We start from the raw sequence: 19,560 nt of genomic DNA on the forward strand, positions 1-19,560 counted from the left end.
GTGACAGTGTGAATGTGGTTATCTTTGGGTCTGTGTGAATGTGGTTATCTTTGTGACAGTGTGAATGTGGCTATTTTTGGGACAGTGTGAATGTGGCTATCTTTGGGTCAGTGTGAGTGTGGCTATCTTTGGGTCAGTGTGAATGTGGCTATCTTTGTGACAGTGTGAATGTGGCTATCTTTGTGACAGTGTGAATGTGGCTATCTTTGGGTCAGTGTAGGGTAGATGCATTTATCTATGTTACAAGGTAGATGGGGCTATTTGCCTTATTGCTGTGTATGATATCTATACGACGAGAATCTTACCCCATAGTAGGTGCTACATGCCTCCACACAAATGATATGTTCGTGATTAGTAACAACAAAAATGTTTACAACAAAAAATAAAAAGTAAACACTTGTACCAGTAATAAAATAAATCAAGCAGGATTGTATATTGCCTTTATAACGATGCCAGTCCATTACCCACGTGTTTAAAATAAGCCAGTTAATTTTTAATGAGCACACAGGTCATCACAGTTCACCTCGCTGACTGACGCGCTAGATCATACAATGAAATAATCAACCATTGGTTACAATTTTTAAAAATCAAACACGCTCAATCCTAAATAAAAATTATGAAATAAATTTTCATTTGTACATTAAATATCTCCATACAAAAAAAAATGAAGCAAACTTCCTGAGCACTTTACATACAAAATCATAAGGCCTTCTGACGTTCATAGATCATGATAAAATTATAATTTAAACTAATTAATATACAACATAAATTAAACTTGTTTTTTTTTTAAAGAAATTATAGGAATGTATCAAGTCTGTAAATTATTTCATATAAAAAAAGATATATTTTTTTCAGATAAATGTTTTTTAAATTAAAAAAAAACCTGTTATCAAATTTTTTAAATACTGATCAGCCTAGCATTCAAACCAAGATCTGGTTTCAAAGCCTCTGTACAGCATATCACTGCCTGTTGCATATAGCAAACATCCACTGAATGTTGCATCATTCAGTGAATGTTGGATCTACAATCACATATCTAAATCAGTATTCCATGTCTTAAAACATCAACTTGCTGTGTGGATTTGTGCCAAGACTATGTGCATATTACACATCACTCAATACAAATATTTTTTCATCACTACTTGTAAAACTTACAGTAAAAAGATATGCTTGACATATTCAAATACGGACACATCTAACATAAAATAAAATAAAAAATGTTATCAATAAAAACTTCAAAATATAAAAAGCTAAGAGTAAACAGATATGGTTGACACAATCAAGTATTGATACATTCAAAATAATGCAAGTTTTATCAAGAAAACAATACATAAGTACATATCAATGTAAAAAAAAAAATCAACACATTTATTGCTATTATTATTCCTTTCAGATTAGCTTAGAGAGTCAACACTTCTCTACAAAAGTTGGCATTTTTAATAGTTTTTATTTCCTCTACCTCATTATAAAATAATCTAAACCTTAAACATAAATCCCAACAATTAGGATATCAAAAAGTACCATTAAATACATGAGCATTGACATTCTAACGCAATTCCCTAAAAAAAAGCAAGCTAAAAATAAAAATAAACCAAGGTGACGTAGTTAAACATCCTTTTCCCCTGTTCTATTTATAACAGTATGAAGCTTAATTTTAAAAAATGACATTTTTGTAAATATATAATCACCAGATTGGTCGTACAATGAGCCCAAACTGGAAACCATGACTACTAAAATAATGTAAAGTAAATCTAAATCACTAACCACTTACAATACACCTGATGCATAGGAGAAGAGAAAAAAATGGCCGGGCCATACCAATGTATAAGCAATGAAAAAAGTTGTGAAACCAAATTAATTTTAAATTAAGAAAATTGACACTTGTTAAAAAAAAAAATTCAGAAAGTTTACGTTTAAAACTCTTGAATGTTTTTTACTCTAGAATAACTATTCACATAGTAGTAGTGAATGAATTTGGATCACAATGAACAAATAGAGAGACGCAGCCATGAGAACTTCAAGCCTTTACATTGCTGAGATATGTGCGGGGAAATAAAAACATCTGCTATTGGTTACATTCTAAGAATTCAATTCCAATGTCACATGTGCTGTTGAACAGAACAGAAAAATTGAAATCTAGGAGCACAGAACTAAAGATCCTACCTTACCCCCTCCCCCCTCCCTAAGTCCCAAGATCTATGTAGAAAACCTAAAAACAAGGCCATTAAGGGTTAAATTTGTCCAGCAAAAACAGATGGGAACATTTTTAGAAGTCAGCAAGAAAATTGTGAGTCTTGGAGGCATCAGAAAGGTAACATCAATTAATTAAACAGTACAGAACTGTGCAAATCAGAGAGATGAGTAAATGGCCTTATGTCTCATAGAAAACAGTAAAATAACATCCAGTATTATGCTATACAATAGCTGATTGGTTCAAAGCTTTGAGATTTATGTGTCAACATTTTTTCAAGTTCTAATGGTCATAATTACAATGACAAGTGGAATCAACCACAAAGTATACACATCAAGTTTCAAGGACAGCTTAAACCCCCATCAAGGGACACTCTTACACATTGGGTATTGAAGTTTATCACTTTTAACATCTGAACTTCAAATTTATCCCTAAATTTTGAACAGAAGTGTCAAAAGTGTTGCATTTAATCCTGAATATTGGAACGCGACAAACACAGGTTTCAAATTTTAGAAAACTAGACATTATTCGTAACAATTAATATTTACTTTTAGTTTTATTTGTTACAAAGCCCATTCTAAATTATGTATCCAAAAAAAAGGTGGCAAAGACAAATAACAGAACACAAAGCATGGGAGAACACTAAAGATGTCTATAAAGCAGGAATGTATTTAAGAAAAGGTTCAAATTCACATTTTAAAAAAAAAATGTCTACTGGTCACCAAATCACACTAGATCCCTGGCCATGTTTTTATTTTCATTTCAGAAACCTGAGACTCATAGCATCTTTTTTTAGTCATTTTGTCTCGATACCTCTGTATAAAATTGTACTTTTTAAAAAATATTTTTAGTTACATCTTCAAATTCCAACTTTTGGTGGTTTAAGCTGTCCCTGGTAAACAACTTGTCTCCAAGACAAATATAAATACCACCCCCCCACCCCCTTTAGACCCATGAGAGAAATGAGTAACTACTAGACATTTTTGCTTCTTTGTAACTCAATGTCCAGCATGTTGGGCAAGACTTTGAGTAAATGTACAACACCTTCGTCCACAGTGATCGTGGACCGGAAACCAAGCTTGCGAATCTTCTCATAGCTGACCTCGTAATCACGTTTGTCTTTGTCTTCTCCGTCTGTGGAGCAGACAATCTGGCAGTCAGGGATTTTGTTCTGTATGACCTGGGCCACCTCGTTCTTTGTCAAGTTCATCTTCTCATCCCCAACGTTGTACGCATGGCCTGACATGACTTTGGTGTTTTCTATGGCAAACAGGAAAGCGCGTGCAGCATCCCGAACATGAAGGAACGTGCGTCTGAAATGGCCTTCGTACAGGTCAAATCTCTTGATGGTGAGCGCCCTGTATGTCAGGTCGTTGACCAGGAGGTCCAGTCTCATGCGGGGGGAGATACCAAACACAGTTGCCAGTCTTAAGGCGGTGCCGTTGCTGTTCAAGACAAGCTCCTCCCCCCCAGCTTTACTGCTGCCGTACAAGGACAGGGGGCTGATCTTTGTCTCCTCTGTGCAGACCCCGTCCACGGCGCCGTAGCAGGAACCGGTGCTGGCGTAGACCAGGGCCTGGTGGGGTTTCTTCAGGTCCGTGATGTTCCTGGTGCCTTCCACGTTCACCTGCTGGGCCTTGTCCTTGTCCTTGTCGCAGGCGGGGTAGCCTACAATGGCTGCCAGGTGGATGATGCCTGTCTTACCTTCCATCACCTCCGCCAGCTTGTCCTTGTCCAGTATGTCACCTTTGATGATGTGAAGTCTGGGGTTCTCTGCCACTGGCAGCAATGGGCTGATGCCCCACAAAAAAAGGTCGTACACTGTGACCTACAAAAGAAAGCAATTAGTATTTTATCAATTAACTTTTTTAAAATCTAATTAGACATTCAACATGTGTGTAACCATGAACAATCCACTATCTCTCCCTACTGTAGGCTACTAAACCAGATTTCAGCTCCCACAATAGAGGCTAAAGTACATTTTATCTGTGTCTCTACTACCAGTCACATGGCTGTAAAACCTAGTTCAGCCAAGTCATCCATCTCCCCATACAAGCACAAGATCAAAGAGAGACTCACCTCATATCCCTTATCCAACAACATAGGCACTAAGGTAGACCCGATGTAGCCAGCTCCCCCTGTGACGAGAATATGACCGGCCACCGGCGTGCTGTCCTTTATACCGTTATAACCATTTATATGGGGACCGTTTGAAGACATGACTGCAAGTTTTTTTTTCCAAATATTTTTTAAGTTTCACCGACCTGAAAATAACAAGATCATTTCATCGTCTTATCTCACCAACACAACCACAGTGAATGTAGCACTATTTACAACAGTGAACAGCACTGTTCTCTACGACAATACAATCTTTTCACCGATACTTCTGGTAAATAATTAACATCGATACACCCCTACCTGAAAACGGAAATTCCCAGCTAATTAAAATCACAAGAAACCTTTAAAAACATAACCCTCTAGTAATAATCTGACCATACACCAGAGAAATAAATAATTAAAGCCTTGCCCGATCAGTTCAATCAGTCGTGTATACCACTATGTTAATAACCACGTGAGGACGACGCGAATTTTGAAAAAAATTAAATGCTAATTACGCACCAGCTGTTGGACTAATGATGCCTACACCATCAGCGCATTAGATCCCCAATGCCTATCCAATAAAAGCCCGACTTGACCTACCTGTAATGTTTTCACCGATCGACTTACCAGCTTGAGATAGCGCACCAAATCACACCGGCAAGCGGTTCAATGTTTTATATACCGATAACAAGCCGCGCGACCCGCCCCCAAACTATGCTCGTGTCTAATAGGCTAATGGCAATACGGCTTGCTGGGGGCCAACATACACATACGGTACAGCCGAAAGATTTTACTCAACCGACAACATAAACTAATGGCAATACGGCTTGCTGGGGGCCAACATACACATACGGTACAGCAAATATGGCCGAAAGATTTTACTCAACCGACAACATAAACTAATGGCAATACGGGTTGCTGGGGGCCAACATACACATACGGTACAGCAAATATGGCCGAAAGATTTTACTCAACCGACAACATAAGCTAATGGCAATACGGCTCGCTGGGGGCCAACATACACATACGGTACAGCAAATATGGCCGAAAGATTTTACTCAACCGACAACATAAGCTAATGGCAATACGGCTTGCTGGGGGCCAACATACACATACGGTCTAGCTGAAAGATTTTACTCAACCGACAACATAAGCTAATGGCAATACGGCTCGCTGGGGGCCAACATACACATACGGTACAGCAAATATGGCCGAAAGATTTTACTCAACCGACAACATAAACTAATGGCAAAACGGGTTGCTGGGGGCCAACATACACATACGGTCAAGCCAATATGGCCGAAAGATTTTATCCGACAACATAAGCTAATGGCAATACGGGTTGCTGGGGGCCAACATACACATACGGTCTAGCCAATATGGCCGAAAGATTTTATCCGACAACATAAGCTAATGGCAATACGGGTTGCTGGGGGCCAACATACACATACGGTCTAGCCTATATGGCCGAAAGATTTTACTCAACCGACAACATAAGCTAATGGCAATACGGCTTGCTGGGGGCCAACATACACATACGGTCTAGCCAATACGGCCGAAAGATTTCACTATGCCGACAACATATGCAGTCCGAGTTCATGAACTGATGTAGGAAGTTGAAAGTAAAATGTATACTAATAAAACAGCATGTGGTTTCTGTTGTCGACCATGGGGTTCAAGTGTTGGTACTCATCTTAAAGTGGACCTACGTAGGTGACTCTATATGACGTCACACGCCACGAAGGAAAGGGGGGGGGGGGGATTTTGTTACGTTCTATCACGATCTTTATCATTTGAGAAACGGATGAAATAAAAGTGAACTATCGTTAGAATTATGGCTATTGGACAACGATGATTGTCCGCGACGTATTTTATGGGGTGGGGGGTGGCTTTTTGAGCTGGGCGAATTGACTCTAATGCAGTGACATCGTTTATGCTTGGCTTCATATTCGTATTGCTAGTATCGATGACACCAATACACACCTAACCTAAACAAAAACCGGCCTATACAGTAAAGCATGCCAGAACATTAGCGCTCACGCTGACAAGTCTATGGATAGATACAACAATGGTTATGTGTTTGCACATTTTCAAATCGTATTACCACGACAGTGGGGCGATTATGAGGGCAGTAATCGGATTAGAAGGTGTGTGATTATCGTGTGTCTGTGGCCAAAACTGGCTGCTTTATCCAGTCGAACCTAAAGACATAGGGCCTGCAAGTCTAAACGTATCCCATTCAACAAGGAACAAATCAATTATAAACACTGGGGCTAATTGGCTGGTGATTCTTCGACAACATAGATTGATCAAATCACGCACTTTGCATTCAAAATGCATAAACCTGGCTGTGCCAACGCAAGACAAAGGTGCCACTTGAAGTAATGGCTAAAGACGGTGGCAATGGTGCAGAACTCAGGTCACGTCCGACCCCCCCCCCCCCCCCCCCCCACACCCCACTGGCTTTCTATAGATCCGTTAGCAACCTCCCCCAGTCTAAAGAAAACAAACACGTACTCAAACGTTTAAAATAATATACATTTCACGCTACTTCAAATGTACCGTTTATATGGCGCAACGCTTAGAAGACACCGTATACAATAAAGATTCGTGGCCTCGCCTATCAAAGGCTAGATAGCAAATATAGTGTATGTTAATATTTTTAAACAATCGTGTTGTGTCGTGTTATCTGATGTGTATGTGGTCACAACTTACTGTATGGTGTCAACGTGCACTCATGTCTTGCTATTACAAATTGTCTTATCTTACACGTTGACATGCTAGTCATGAGGCCCACTGTAAGACGTTTGTTCGAAAATACTACTGTATGGCAACCAAAGTTTTCTCTAGCCTCGAAGTTGCACTAGAACCACGTCTTCGTCCCAAAACACAGGTTACACCAGGATGAAACCACGTGTTTCTAAAATCAAAAATTTAAAAAGTTGGTCCCAGCGAGATATGCCATTTTGGTTTGGTCCGTGAAAACAGCGAACATGTTTTACAAGACAGCACCTTGTATCAAAATACACTGTATAGTCTCTCGTCCCAAAAACACCCCACTCAGAGAAAAATGGGCATTGGGAGTTCGCTGAGATGGAGACGACTCTACGGTTCGTCTGCCGTGTTGGTAGAATTGTATGATTCTCCAATTTAGACATTCATTGAGAGGAGTAAGAGAAAACTGCAAACACACACTGACAAAACCACTACTGCTGACAAAATCTGACAAAAACACTACTGCTGACAAACGCTGACAAAAAACACTACTGCTAACAAACGCTGACAAAAACACTACTGCTGACAAAATCTGACAAAAACACTACTGCTGACAAAAACACTACTGCTGACAAAAACACTACTGCTAACAAACGCTGACAAAAACACTACTGTTGACAAAATCTGACAAAAACACTACTGTTGACAAAAACACCACTGCTTACAAACGCTGACAAAAACACTACTGCTAACAAAAGCTGACAAAAACACTACTGCTGACAAAAGCTGACAAAAACACTACTGCTGACAAAAGCTGACAAAAACACTACTGCTGACAAAAACACTACTGCTGACAAAAACACTACTGCTAACAAACGCTGACAAAAACACTACTGCTAACAAAAGCTGACAAAAACACTACTGCTGACAAAAGCTGACAAAAACACTACTGCTGACAAAAACACTACTGCTGACAAAAACACTACGGCTGACAAAAACACTACTGCTGACAAATGCTGACAAAAACACTACGGCTAACAAAAGCTGACAAAAACACTACTGCTAACAAACGCTGACAAAAACACTACTGCTAACAAACGCTGACAAAAACACTACTGCTGACAAAAACACTACTGCTAACAAACGCTGACAAAAACACTACTGCTAACAAACGCTGACAAAACACTACTGCTGACAAAAACAGACAAAAACACTACTGCTGACAAAAACACTACTGCTGACAAAAACAGACAAAAACACGACTGCTGACAAAAACACTACTGCTGACAAAAACAGACAAAAACACTACTGCTGACAAAAACAGACAAAAACACTACTGCTGACAAAAACAGACAAAAACACGACTGTTGACAACTGCTGACAAAAACACGACTGCTGACAAACGCTGATAAAACCACTACTTGCTCAAACCACAAGCGTTTCTCAGTAGCACACTAAACCATACAGCACATACATTAGCGAAAACATTTGAAAAGAGCGGTGATGGACCGATGAAACGTGTGTATCAACATGAAAGGGATGTACCATGTGAAGATCAGCCAAACGTGTTTTATTTACCAGACATTTATTGGTGACATTAATTTATCGACTGTAGGGCACAAAAGAAGTTTTGTACGGCCCCATCTCCTCCTCCCCCCCCCCTTAACCCCCCCCCCCCACCCCTTTACAATACACACATCAGGTTTGTTACTTATTGACACATGTTTTACTTTTGGTATTCATCACCAGCTGACTGAGAAATATGACAACAAAACGGTGGTCAGATAGAGGCCTAACGCATATAAGCACGCTAAACAGCTATGTTTAGTCACTAAATAGCTATGTTTGTCAGGAAACAGCTATGTTTACGTCACAAAACAGCTATGTTTAGTCACAAAATAGCTATGTTTAAGTCACAAAACAGCTGTTCAGTCACAAAATAGCTATGTTTGTCAGGAAACAGCTGTTTAAGTCACAAAATAGCTGTGTTTGTCAGGAAACAGCTATGTTTAAGTCACAAAGCAGCTATGTTTCACAAAACAGCTATACTTAAGTCACAAAACAGCTTGTTTAAAGTCATAAAACAGCAATATTTTAGACACAAAACAGCTTGATTGAAGTCACAAAAGAACTTGCTTTAAGGCATAAGACAGCTTGATTTCAGTAAAAACACATCTTACTTCAATCATCCACAGTTTACTTTATTACTCGAAGTACCAAGACCGCGTATTATAAATATCACAAGAGTTTGGTATCAAGACAGTTTACTTCATTCACCAAGACAGCTCTATTCAAACATCAATCAGTGCAGGCTCTAGTGAGCCTGACACAAACCCCTGCACCAAGTGTGCTGATTCCTTAGATTAGGCGAGCATCCATCATCCAGGCTACAAAAGCTGGTATACCTGCCTACCCAATCTACCTGTACGCGCGCGCCAGGCCTGGTCGTACGCGCGTGAGTCTGGTCGATACACCTGGCTTCACCCTAAGCAAGAGAATAATTATCTTCCAAGCCGAGCTTCTTTAGCAGAAGGTGGCTGGTCAATAAAACAAAGACTATTAAAGTCATACCCAAGTTAAGACAACAAATATAAATGTGGGTGATGTGTTTTACTGCCCGCTTTGAGTGGTGAAAATAAAATAAAAATCTCGTATCTTCGCGAGGTAAAAATTTAATCAATACGAGGACTAAACACAACTGCAATATCTGCATAAATACTTAAGTATCAGCAATACAAGCTAAGCAATGTATACATGCAAACCAAGTGTATTATTAGGGCCGATACCTCCGTGGCGCCGTCGGAGTTACACTCAATAGAGTATTAAAGTCTTCAGAGGGGGTCTTCGTATGACTACTTTTCTATGAAACAATTTATAAACTACATTAAATACAAATTCTCTTGGAACAACCCGCTGCGGCAAAGCGCAAACTAAAGACCCGCGATAAAAGAGCTTCCGAGAAAAGGGACCCCCGACAATAAGGCCTACCAACAACAACGCCCGGCTCGTGCAGCGTAACCGCGCCGATTAAAACAGGTCTACGCAAGGTTTTGATTTGGACTGGATTAGTAACTTCTTTTGTCGGGAGCTATGTACACAACATGAACTACGCATTTCAATGTCATATCATTGACTGTTGCTGACAACCTTGAAAACCACACACAGAGTTTCCAGCTATCACCCCCTCCCCTCCCCCACACACCCTCTGTCAGCAATTTGAAGATACGGTGTACAAAAAAAATGTCAATTCCCTACATGGGGTCTAGAGGAAACTGTCTGTAACACAAGATCTTAATCCCCACGATTAGTACAGTACCGGTATTAACCATGTCCATAATAAGACTTTTTAAATAAAAATGCTAGGTTGATAGTTGACTTGTAATCTCAGGTTTAATGGTACGGTCAGAAAGTAGGGTTTAGGACTATGGTAGGACGTGGATTAGTGCTGATATTACCAATTTATACTAATAACTGAAGACAACAAGGATGTCTTGGGAAATTGCAAAATTAACAGCCGAGGACCGGACAAAATGGAAGGTCATGGTTGAGGCCCTATGCTCCACAAGGAGTAAAGAGGGTTGTCAAGTACGTCAATTTATATTTAGTTTAATACCAATAGCCTAACACATACACTCCATTGTTGTGATATAACGCAGATCTCCATTTCCATGTTTACGCGAGATAATTTTATTCAGGTAAAAATAGGAGAGTGGTTATTTAGCAACGGCGGAAGCCAGCGGTGTCGTAGGTGTGCTATCTTAGGCCGGTGTCACCGTCAAGGCAACAATTGAGCTAAACGTACGAGCAAAAAAAATTGATTTGACACGCTCTACTAGCGCACTAATAAGTACCGAGGAACGCCGATTGATTTGATCAAAACACATCGGGACACGATAATACACCATTGAGGGCTAACCACGTTTGGGCAAGAATCCAAATAATACCCCACACCCCCTCATTCGAACAGTTTATGATTTGTTTAACTTCAATGTGGAAGCGGGGGATGAGATAGGGATATAACACAAATCCCACTTTGTCTATTCCATTTGTAGTAGTACTAAAATGTTAAACTAATTAGCACTGTTGCCCTTAACTAAATATATTAATATAGAGAGTTATAGAGAGTGCTAGATCGAAGGTTGTATGCCTTTAAAAAGTAAAGCTCCGCTGTAGACGGCCTACAACAAAAGCGCAATAAAGTTATGTTTACTGTGTATTGCCTGGTTACATCGTCATCACCTACACGTGTGATAAGGAGTTGTTTGTAAGACCTGCCGTTAAATTTTCAGCAGGTGGTGTGCTAGTGTCAACCTGCTCTAGATAAGCCGATCATGCAAGCAAGGCCGTCCACCGTGTCTTACATGTCCGTCAATGACATCAGGCATCTAGGGCAGTGGTTCTTAACCTGTATCCCATCGGACCCCAGGGGTTCAATGAGTCGGTCTCATGCCAAGACACACGTCCGACTCATATGGTTCCCCATCAGATTATGGACAATAGAACTGTAAAGAAAGGTTCGGTCTATGCGCATATAAAACTGGCGGGGTTCGGTACCCCCAAAAAGGTTGAGAACCACAGCTCTAGATGGGAAGGGATGTTTACACTAATATGTTAAAATGCTTGGAGGAAGGGGGGGAGGTGCAAGAAATGTAACGTAGCTTGTATTTTGTATTTATTGATAGTAAAAATATTTCAGGCAAATCATTGGCTTTTAATACGGGACTAGATGAAACTGTAACGTCAGTTTGGGCGTTTTAGTGATGGGAGAGGGATATTTGGGAGGAATGCGAGCCAGTCAAAATGTTAACACATATTTCGCTTACTTGTGCTATTTTTGGTATTTGGTATGAGTTGTTCTATTCTTAATATTTCTCAATGTGTTTTTCTACAGCTACGAGATCTAGGGATGGCACCCTAGGCTACTTTCTCAAAATATATATTTATCTAGTCATCGCCTCCCCCCCCCCCAATAAAAAAAACAATTAAAAAAAACAACCGAAGGATAACTAAGCAGCTCAAGCTTAATCGCCCCTGGAAAGGGTTACAACATAATAATCCGTTAAACACAATAATCAACAGTCCGTAAAAGTAAATTTTAAAAAAACCTTTCTGGCATGTATTTTTGATGCAGCCAACCTATACTATATGCTAAAAAAGAAAATGAACTAAAAATCATCATTTACCAGAGACTGACAGAGCTATGTGCAGCTACAGATTTTGACTTAACTACCCACATATTGGAATATTATTATTTAAACATCAAAAGCAAATAAAATACTTGCAGAAAAAAACAACAACATAAAATACTGATTGCTAGCAAACAAGTTATTTATGTAGGAGGGAAATTGTAAGGGATGGGCAACTATACAGCTGAAACTGACTGGTGAAAAATAAATATTTCACAAGTTAACAATAACATTGTGACAACGTGGTTGGGTATAGAGCACTCAATTGTTAACCTAAAAGTCTTGTGTTTGTATCCCAGGTTGGTGTCTGTAGGGCGTCCCAGAGTCCACCCAGCTCTAGTGGGTAGCTGACTCACGTTAGGGAAATTAGGTCGTTAGGGAAATTAGGTCGCTGGGCATAGCACGGATACACTATCCACTCATATGCAGCGATCTCAAAGAAGCAGATGAACTCTACTTCATCTGCCCAATCGACAACCAGATTCAAAAAGGTAACTTTATTAAAACATTAGCAAGCTAATATAGCAGATGGGACAACATGGCAGATGAGTACTTGACTTCTAACCCCATAGCGTTAGTTTGTATCTTGGACTAGTGCCAAGGACTTCCCTTAGCCCATTTTGAGTACCCGACTCAAGTTAGGGAAATAAAACTGGTAAAGATAGAAATGACCATACTATCCTTCCCATACTGTCGTGACAGAAACAGGTGAACTCTCTTTATTTCCATATTGAGAGTCAGGTTTGAAACAGCAGCTTTATATAACTTTAACACCATATAAGCAGGCCTTTGAAAACTGATGTAATTTTTAACTTTTTACAGCTGCTTCAAGCATTGGGGTGAGATAAAACTGCAACTTACCTTTGTTTCCTGCAAGTACTGCCAAATGTTTGGGGAGTATAATGTGCTGATTGGATGAATTCAATGTCAGTCCTATGTTTTAGACACAAACCACAGCTGAAAACAATTAGAGCTCATTTAACATAGTAACATCATAGTAACTGGGTTCATTCATTTTATTACAGCCAAGTGAAATATTTCATTTTTATTGTCACCACTACTATCTAAGTCTGTGCTTATAAATAGCTGTGTTCATTTATGTGTATGCTTTCAGCCTGTGTTACTTCCACAAGTGCTAATTAGAGGGGTGGGGTGGGATCCATTAGCTGTGACAATAATAAAGTAATGAGCAACACCAATACTACAGCACTAAATATTTTCTATCCATTAGCTCCAAGCCCTATTTACCTACATCACAGTTAGAGTAAGTCACTAGCTCAGCTTACAGGGACAATCAATAACAGGGAGCTGGTTTTAATTATTCTAAGATCATCTAAACATGTATAAATACACTTTGGACAAAAATAAAATGAACACTATTGGTAAGAACTTTGAAACTGACAGTTAGTTTAAATTCATTATCAGAACAATCAGTAAAAAGATATTCTAATGAGGGGGGTGGCACTATCCCAAAGATAAGGTAAGCTCCAAATCAGTTTGCAGAGAACAGGGCATTACCCCCCCCCCCCCCCATCATAGCTTAAGGTAATGGCAAGTGTTAGGGTTAATGTTGGGTTAGGGTTAGACCTATCTCTACAGTTGGGTTAAGATTTAGGCTGATGTGAATGCTTACGTTTAGGCTTTTGCTTATTTTTTTAAGGTTAGGATTACTATCATTAAGGTAAGATTAGGCCTATAGTTAGGGTTAGGTTTGAGGTTTGGTTGAGTGTTAGCTTAAATTATAGAGTTGATGGGTAGGTTTAGGAGGGTAATGTCCTAGACCCCAGTTTGCAATACCCTGTGTTCAGTGCATCAACTAGAAGGTGAATACCGAATTTACCAGCAAGTGTTTTATAACTAGGCAGCTGGTGAAATAATTGATTTTACATGCTTTATGAAACCTGATACATCAAACCAGCAGGTATATGTTTCATAACCTGACAGCTATTAACAATATTATTTTTTTTAATTTTGAATTACAAGTTAAGTTTCTCTGTATTAAAACAGGAAAAGAATTAAAATAAAAAAGAAATATAATTTATTTTTTGTTGGAATAAAACTAATTACAATTTATATATATATATATATCTATATCTATCTGTATATCAATCAATCTATATCTATCAACATACATATATATATACATACATATATATACATACATATATATACATATATATACATACATAATATATACATACATATACATACATAATATATACATACATATACATACATAATATATACATACATATATATACATATATATACATACATAATATATACATTCATATTATATACATATATATACATTCATATTATATACATATATATACATTCATATTATATACATATATATACATACATAATATATACATATATATACATACATAATATATACATATATATATATATATATATATATATATATATATATATATATATATATATATATATATATATATATATATATATATATAATATATATATATATATATATATATATATAGATATATAGATATATATAGATATATAGATAGATATAGAGATATAACAAACTGCAGTCAAGGAGAAAAAAGTTCATATGTAGGTATTTTTCAAGCAGCAGGTGCAAAAAAAAAAGCTATTTCTGTTCTGGCATTAGTCAATTCAACCGGAATGTGCCAGCTTCATAATTGACCTACATTTGCAGACCATGGTAAGAGGGGTTAAAAGAAAAATAATTAAAATAAATATAAAACACTTAAGCTTTATTGTAAAGTACGAAGCAGAAAGTTTAATGAAGTCAGCTATTCAAGCTAGTCGGTATATGAATTTCTTAACATGGATTTTCTAATAACTGGATTTATGACCTTACATACAAGCTTTTATGATGATCAGATAAACAGAGGTACTCCTTTTGATCAACACAACAAGAAATGATAATGATGTAAGGATCATTTAGTTTTAAATTTATAATGGGACAGAAAATAGTTATCTTAGCAATTGCATTTTTTGTACACACAGGCGGATCTAGGTGTGACATTTTGTCTTATTCTTTGAAAAATATGTAATTAACAAATCTTTTTCTTATTTGTAATGATGTATATATTTTATACAACTTGTTCTGTGTTCTTAACATTTCTGAAAGAATATTTAAATAGCTATAGACAGACCTACCCCACCCCCTCTCTAAACACAGCACATGTTTACATTTATCTAAATCTACTTTTCCATGCAAACTGTGAAGTGTGTTTTATACCAGGTGACTAAAGGGTTATTTTAACCATCCACATTTTTATTTAAACTGTGCCACAATTATAAGAAATATTATTTATTGTGTCACTTATTGTAGGGGTAATGATTGTAAATTGTATTTTTAGTGTGAACTGCTACCACACTCTCTCTGCACTGTAAATATTAGACAAGGAGCAGTGGTGTGTGGTCTAGTGGTAGAGCTCATGTAAATAACCCAAAGTCATGTGTACCCCAAACCAGGTGAAGTGATACTGGAGATGGAGGAAGTGAAAGTTGGTGAAACCAATGGCTCTAGGAAATTTTTCTTTCACAACTGGTTATAGAGGACAATAAGAAGAGAACAAAATTATTGAATGATGGCCTACACACCAAGAGATAATAGATGTACCTGGTAAATCCAATTTCACCTATTACCAACTAAATATTGTGATAATTAATTGGAGCAAGACATGAAACTAATATAAAATATGTGTAAGAATCACATATAAGCATTAAGACACCATTTTCAATTAATCCCACATTTTAAAAAAAAAACCAAGTTGAATAGATTTGGACCCTCAACACTTACCTCTAAGAAGATGTATCACAACCCTTCTTACAATTACAAGACATTCCGATAAATATTATCTTCGCTTAACCAAATCCGCAGTCTATGAATAAGGCCAATCATGATTGGCAGAATAAGTATAAGGCAAGGTTTATGTTATCCAGTTCACCATATCAACAGTTGGTAGGTAAGGCTGTGCCAGGTATTTAATTATATAAGTACCTGGAGAAAATTATCAAACTCTAGAGGTACTTCAAAAACAATTTGGCTTATGAAGGAGCAAATATATTGAGTTATATTTAGGAAAAAGTGTAGTAGGCCTTATATATAAGCCTAAAAAACATAAATAATTAGTTAATTCGTACACTTAATTTCAAACTGATTCATTCAATTAAAAATCATATTTAATCTCAACTGACCTAACCTTCACTATTAAAATGCCTTGCCCTAAAAACTTCCAAAAATAATTTCTGAGTTAGGCTGTATAAGAAAATACACACATTTTTTTTAATACTTTAACCATGATCAAGACAAATATCAACCTTAAATTTAATCATATCCATATGCTTAGACAAAATGTTGTAAAAAAAAAATTATTCAGATATGTTATAGCAAACACTAAATTGTTAGTAGTGTCAATAGTGTCATAATATCAAGTTTAGTTTTGCCAGGATCTGCATCTGCAACGTTTGTCTAGAGTGACTCTAGAGAGACTGGACGATCGATCATAATTGTTGACATGGTTGAAAAATACAGGCCTAATTTGGGAATATTTTGTATTTATTAGGCCTATGTCTTAAACTTTTTTAAATATTAAAATAAAGGGGAAATTTTTATAACAGTGTCTGATAATAGAATCTTTTTTAAAAGGGGTGTAAGGTTGCTGCAAACGTCAATGCTAACCCGAACTATTCTATTAACTAAACCCAACCCTAGACTAGTCTTATCATACGAATAACCGCTAATCCTATAATAATTTCTAACCATAAAACTTGTCCAGATTACTTCTAACAACACAACACACCTATTTCATAGAAGAGTCTATTATTATACATCGGTATCTAAAATCATCCATACCTAGATTCTAGATCTAGAACTTAAACTAGATTGGATCTAGAGAATTTAGATCTAGAATAGATCTAAAGTTAGAGATCTAATAGATCTAGATAGATTACAGTGGTTCCCAAAATTTTTCGAGTGCCGACCCCCTTTTATAAAAGTTAAGAGACTTGCGACCCCCATAGAATAAAAAAGTCAAAATTAGTAAGGAAATTAATCAGCACTAAAGTAAGATTTTCTAGTAGACTTTCAGATTTTCTAGTAGACTTTCAATATCAATTATTCTTGATAACTGTTTTAATACGATGAGTAAAACTGCATGCTATTAAGTGGCCTCAATTTTCGAGGTTGAGGTTTTGTTAACGCTAACCTCATGTCATTCTTAACATTTAATTTATTTCTTTGTTTTGTTTTAAATTGGAGAAGTGTTGAAAATCTATTCTCGCAAAGACACAAAAGGAACTAAAACTCGAAAGGCAATCAATTTCACGCTTAGGTATGAATGGTGCATACTACACCAAATGTGAGTGAACAGTTTTTTATCTGACGCGGAATCATTTCGCACATTTAAGAATCCATCTTGTAATTCATTGGGAATGCTCACAACATCTAGGGAAGCAGAGGATGGGTAACGTGTCAATGCAGATTCTTCTTCCTTCAGCTCAGGGATAATGCCACAGTTAGATGCTAAGAGATTCAAGATGCCCAGAAATCTCCTTTTTCAAATTTGTATTTACCTCACAATAAATCATAAATCATATCTTTGCACAGTTCTTTAAACAGATGGGTGTTTAGGGCTCCAGATTTAATATAATTTACGACTTTCATTAGGATTAGCAATGGAGTCGAAAGCAACTGCGAACACAAATTCATGGCTGTTGATTCATTTCATTATCTTGAAAAGCAAACAATAGTGAAAGCTTGATTTCATTTAAAATGTATCCTTTAACATCTACAGACATGTCTGCTATAAGCAGATGAATAGAATTATTATAGGCTACAGGAATATTTTTTGCATCTTTAGTGCACTGGAATTCCCAATAATTTATTTCACCATCTTCAACATTGAGGGTTTGGTGAGATTTTCTCCTGTTGTGTGAGAGGTTTTTTTGCTTGGCAATTTCTAATGCGCCTTCATATGATGCTTGCACTGATGATGACTAATGCTGTGTGAAAACTTCATGTTCGATTAAGTATCTGACATTTGCAACTAACTCCATGCTGAAGAAAGAACTCCATATCTTTTTTGGTGTGTTCCTAATAACTCGTCTCAAAATGACGTTTTAGTTTTGAAGGTTTTATAGACTCGTTCATAAGAACAACTTTGCACTGTAATGACTGTACTCATTTAGATCTACATTATTTCTTCTCTATTTCATTTTCAGATATTCTTCTTAATATTTTTTTTTCCTTGCTTAGGTTTAGTCTACAAGTGTGGCGACCCCCCCCCCCCCCCAGAAAGCCCTTTGCGATCCCCCTGGGGGTCGCCAGTTTGGGAACCCGTGAGATAGATCTAGAATCTAGATCTAGAATCTAGAGATTCTAGAATCTAAAAATAATCGTCATCTTGAGATCAGCCAGTCTACTCGTAGTCGTAGTGTAAGTGTATGGATTAAACCATGTTATTATTACATAACTAAGGAGAATTCTTGGACACAATCACAAAGGCTGGGGCAAATTTACTGACCTGTTATTTGGTTGGGTTTCGAGAGTCTAGTCTAAGGCTTTAATATTTTATTTTTAAGTCACATGCAGTTGTCTTGACTCCAAGTTCAACGCTTGGTATCGCCAGGAAGTGGACCGAGCCGGCTGTAATTATTAGAATAGTTTCTATTGGCTCTTTGTAGTTGTTATGCGTGTAGCGATAGGTTAATTTTATAAACATGCTTTCCTGTTCCACTATCTGCACTCGCTTATATCGGCGAATTTTAGGGTTATACTTATACATATTGTTGTATATTATAAAACTAAAACTAAATATTGATCTAGATCCATTTAAAACTGTATAAAGCACTAATACTCCCCCAGAGGGTAAAGAGAAAATGTTGAACTTGTATTAGAAGCAATCTCACTAAGTGTTTCTTCCATGCATTTCTTCGGGGGGGGGGGGGGGCGCACCACCCCGAAGAAAGTCTACCGCCCCCCGAACGAAATGAAATTTAAATAGAAAATATATACTTTTAACAGTGTCCGCCGCCCCCCCCCCCCGAAGAAAGTCTACCGCCCCCCCCCCCCCCCCGAACAACATGGAATCTATATAGAAAACATACTTTTAGGGTCGTCCCTAAATGACGTCACACTCGTAGGGGGGAGGGGGGAGGTTCGTAATTTTGTGACGGTGTGTGATGGGGGGGGGAGGGTTCAGATGGTGCGTTATAAAAAGGCAATGTTAGGAAGCGAATTTGGACGTTATTTCGCGTTTTAGAAAACTTTTAATAAACTGTAATAGGAATTGATTAAAATACTCTATTTTGACAGAGTTCAGACAAGATTTTAGAAAAATATTGATGTTTAAAAAAAAAGCA

General features: G+C 37.4%; 1 protein-coding gene across 5 annotated transcripts; it reads right to left on the reverse strand.

The window, feature by feature from the left end:
* Nucleotides 1–426: 426 nt before the first annotated feature.
* Nucleotides 427–18,847, reverse strand: LOC131946482 (GDP-D-glycero-alpha-D-manno-heptose dehydrogenase). 5 transcript variants are annotated; one of them, XM_059307286.1, is made up of 4 exons: nt 18,723–18,847; nt 13,054–13,149; nt 4,271–4,455; nt 427–4,019 (listed from the first exon to the last, which is right to left on the reverse strand). In XM_059307286.1, exons 3-4 carry the CDS (start codon nt 4,409–4,411, stop codon nt 3,165–3,167), a joined length of 996 nt encoding a protein of 331 aa, XP_059163269.1. In that variant the 5' UTR covers nt 4,412–4,455; nt 13,054–13,149; nt 18,723–18,847; the 3' UTR covers nt 427–3,164. The 5 variants fall into 5 exon arrangements, with proteins under 5 accessions (XP_059163269.1, XP_059163278.1, XP_059163260.1 ...); XM_059307295.1 differs by lacking the exons at nt 13,054–13,149; nt 18,723–18,847 and adding an exon at nt 4,919–4,942; XM_059307277.1 differs by lacking the exons at nt 13,054–13,149; nt 18,723–18,847 and adding an exon at nt 4,892–4,942.
* Between the last annotated feature and the right edge of the window lie 713 nt (nt 18,848–19,560).

Source organism: Physella acuta, unplaced genomic scaffold (assembly GCF_028476545.2).
Source record: "Physella acuta isolate Inbredline_101_S28 unplaced genomic scaffold, ASM2847654v3 ptg000052l, whole genome shotgun sequence".
NCBI lineage: Eukaryota > Metazoa > Mollusca > Gastropoda > Physidae > Physella > Physella acuta.

What these genes read in the sequence shown, in the direction of transcription:
- LOC131946482 (XM_059307286.1), bottom strand. Translation starts at nt 4,411, where the DNA reads ATGTCTTCAAACGGTCCCCATATAAATGGTTATAACGGTATAAAGGAC. An exon ending in TGTTGGATAAGGGATATGAG is followed by an intron (nt 4,020 to 4,270) that starts GTGAGTCTCTCT and finishes TTTCTTTTGTAG; the next exon opens with GTCACAGTGTACGACCTTTT.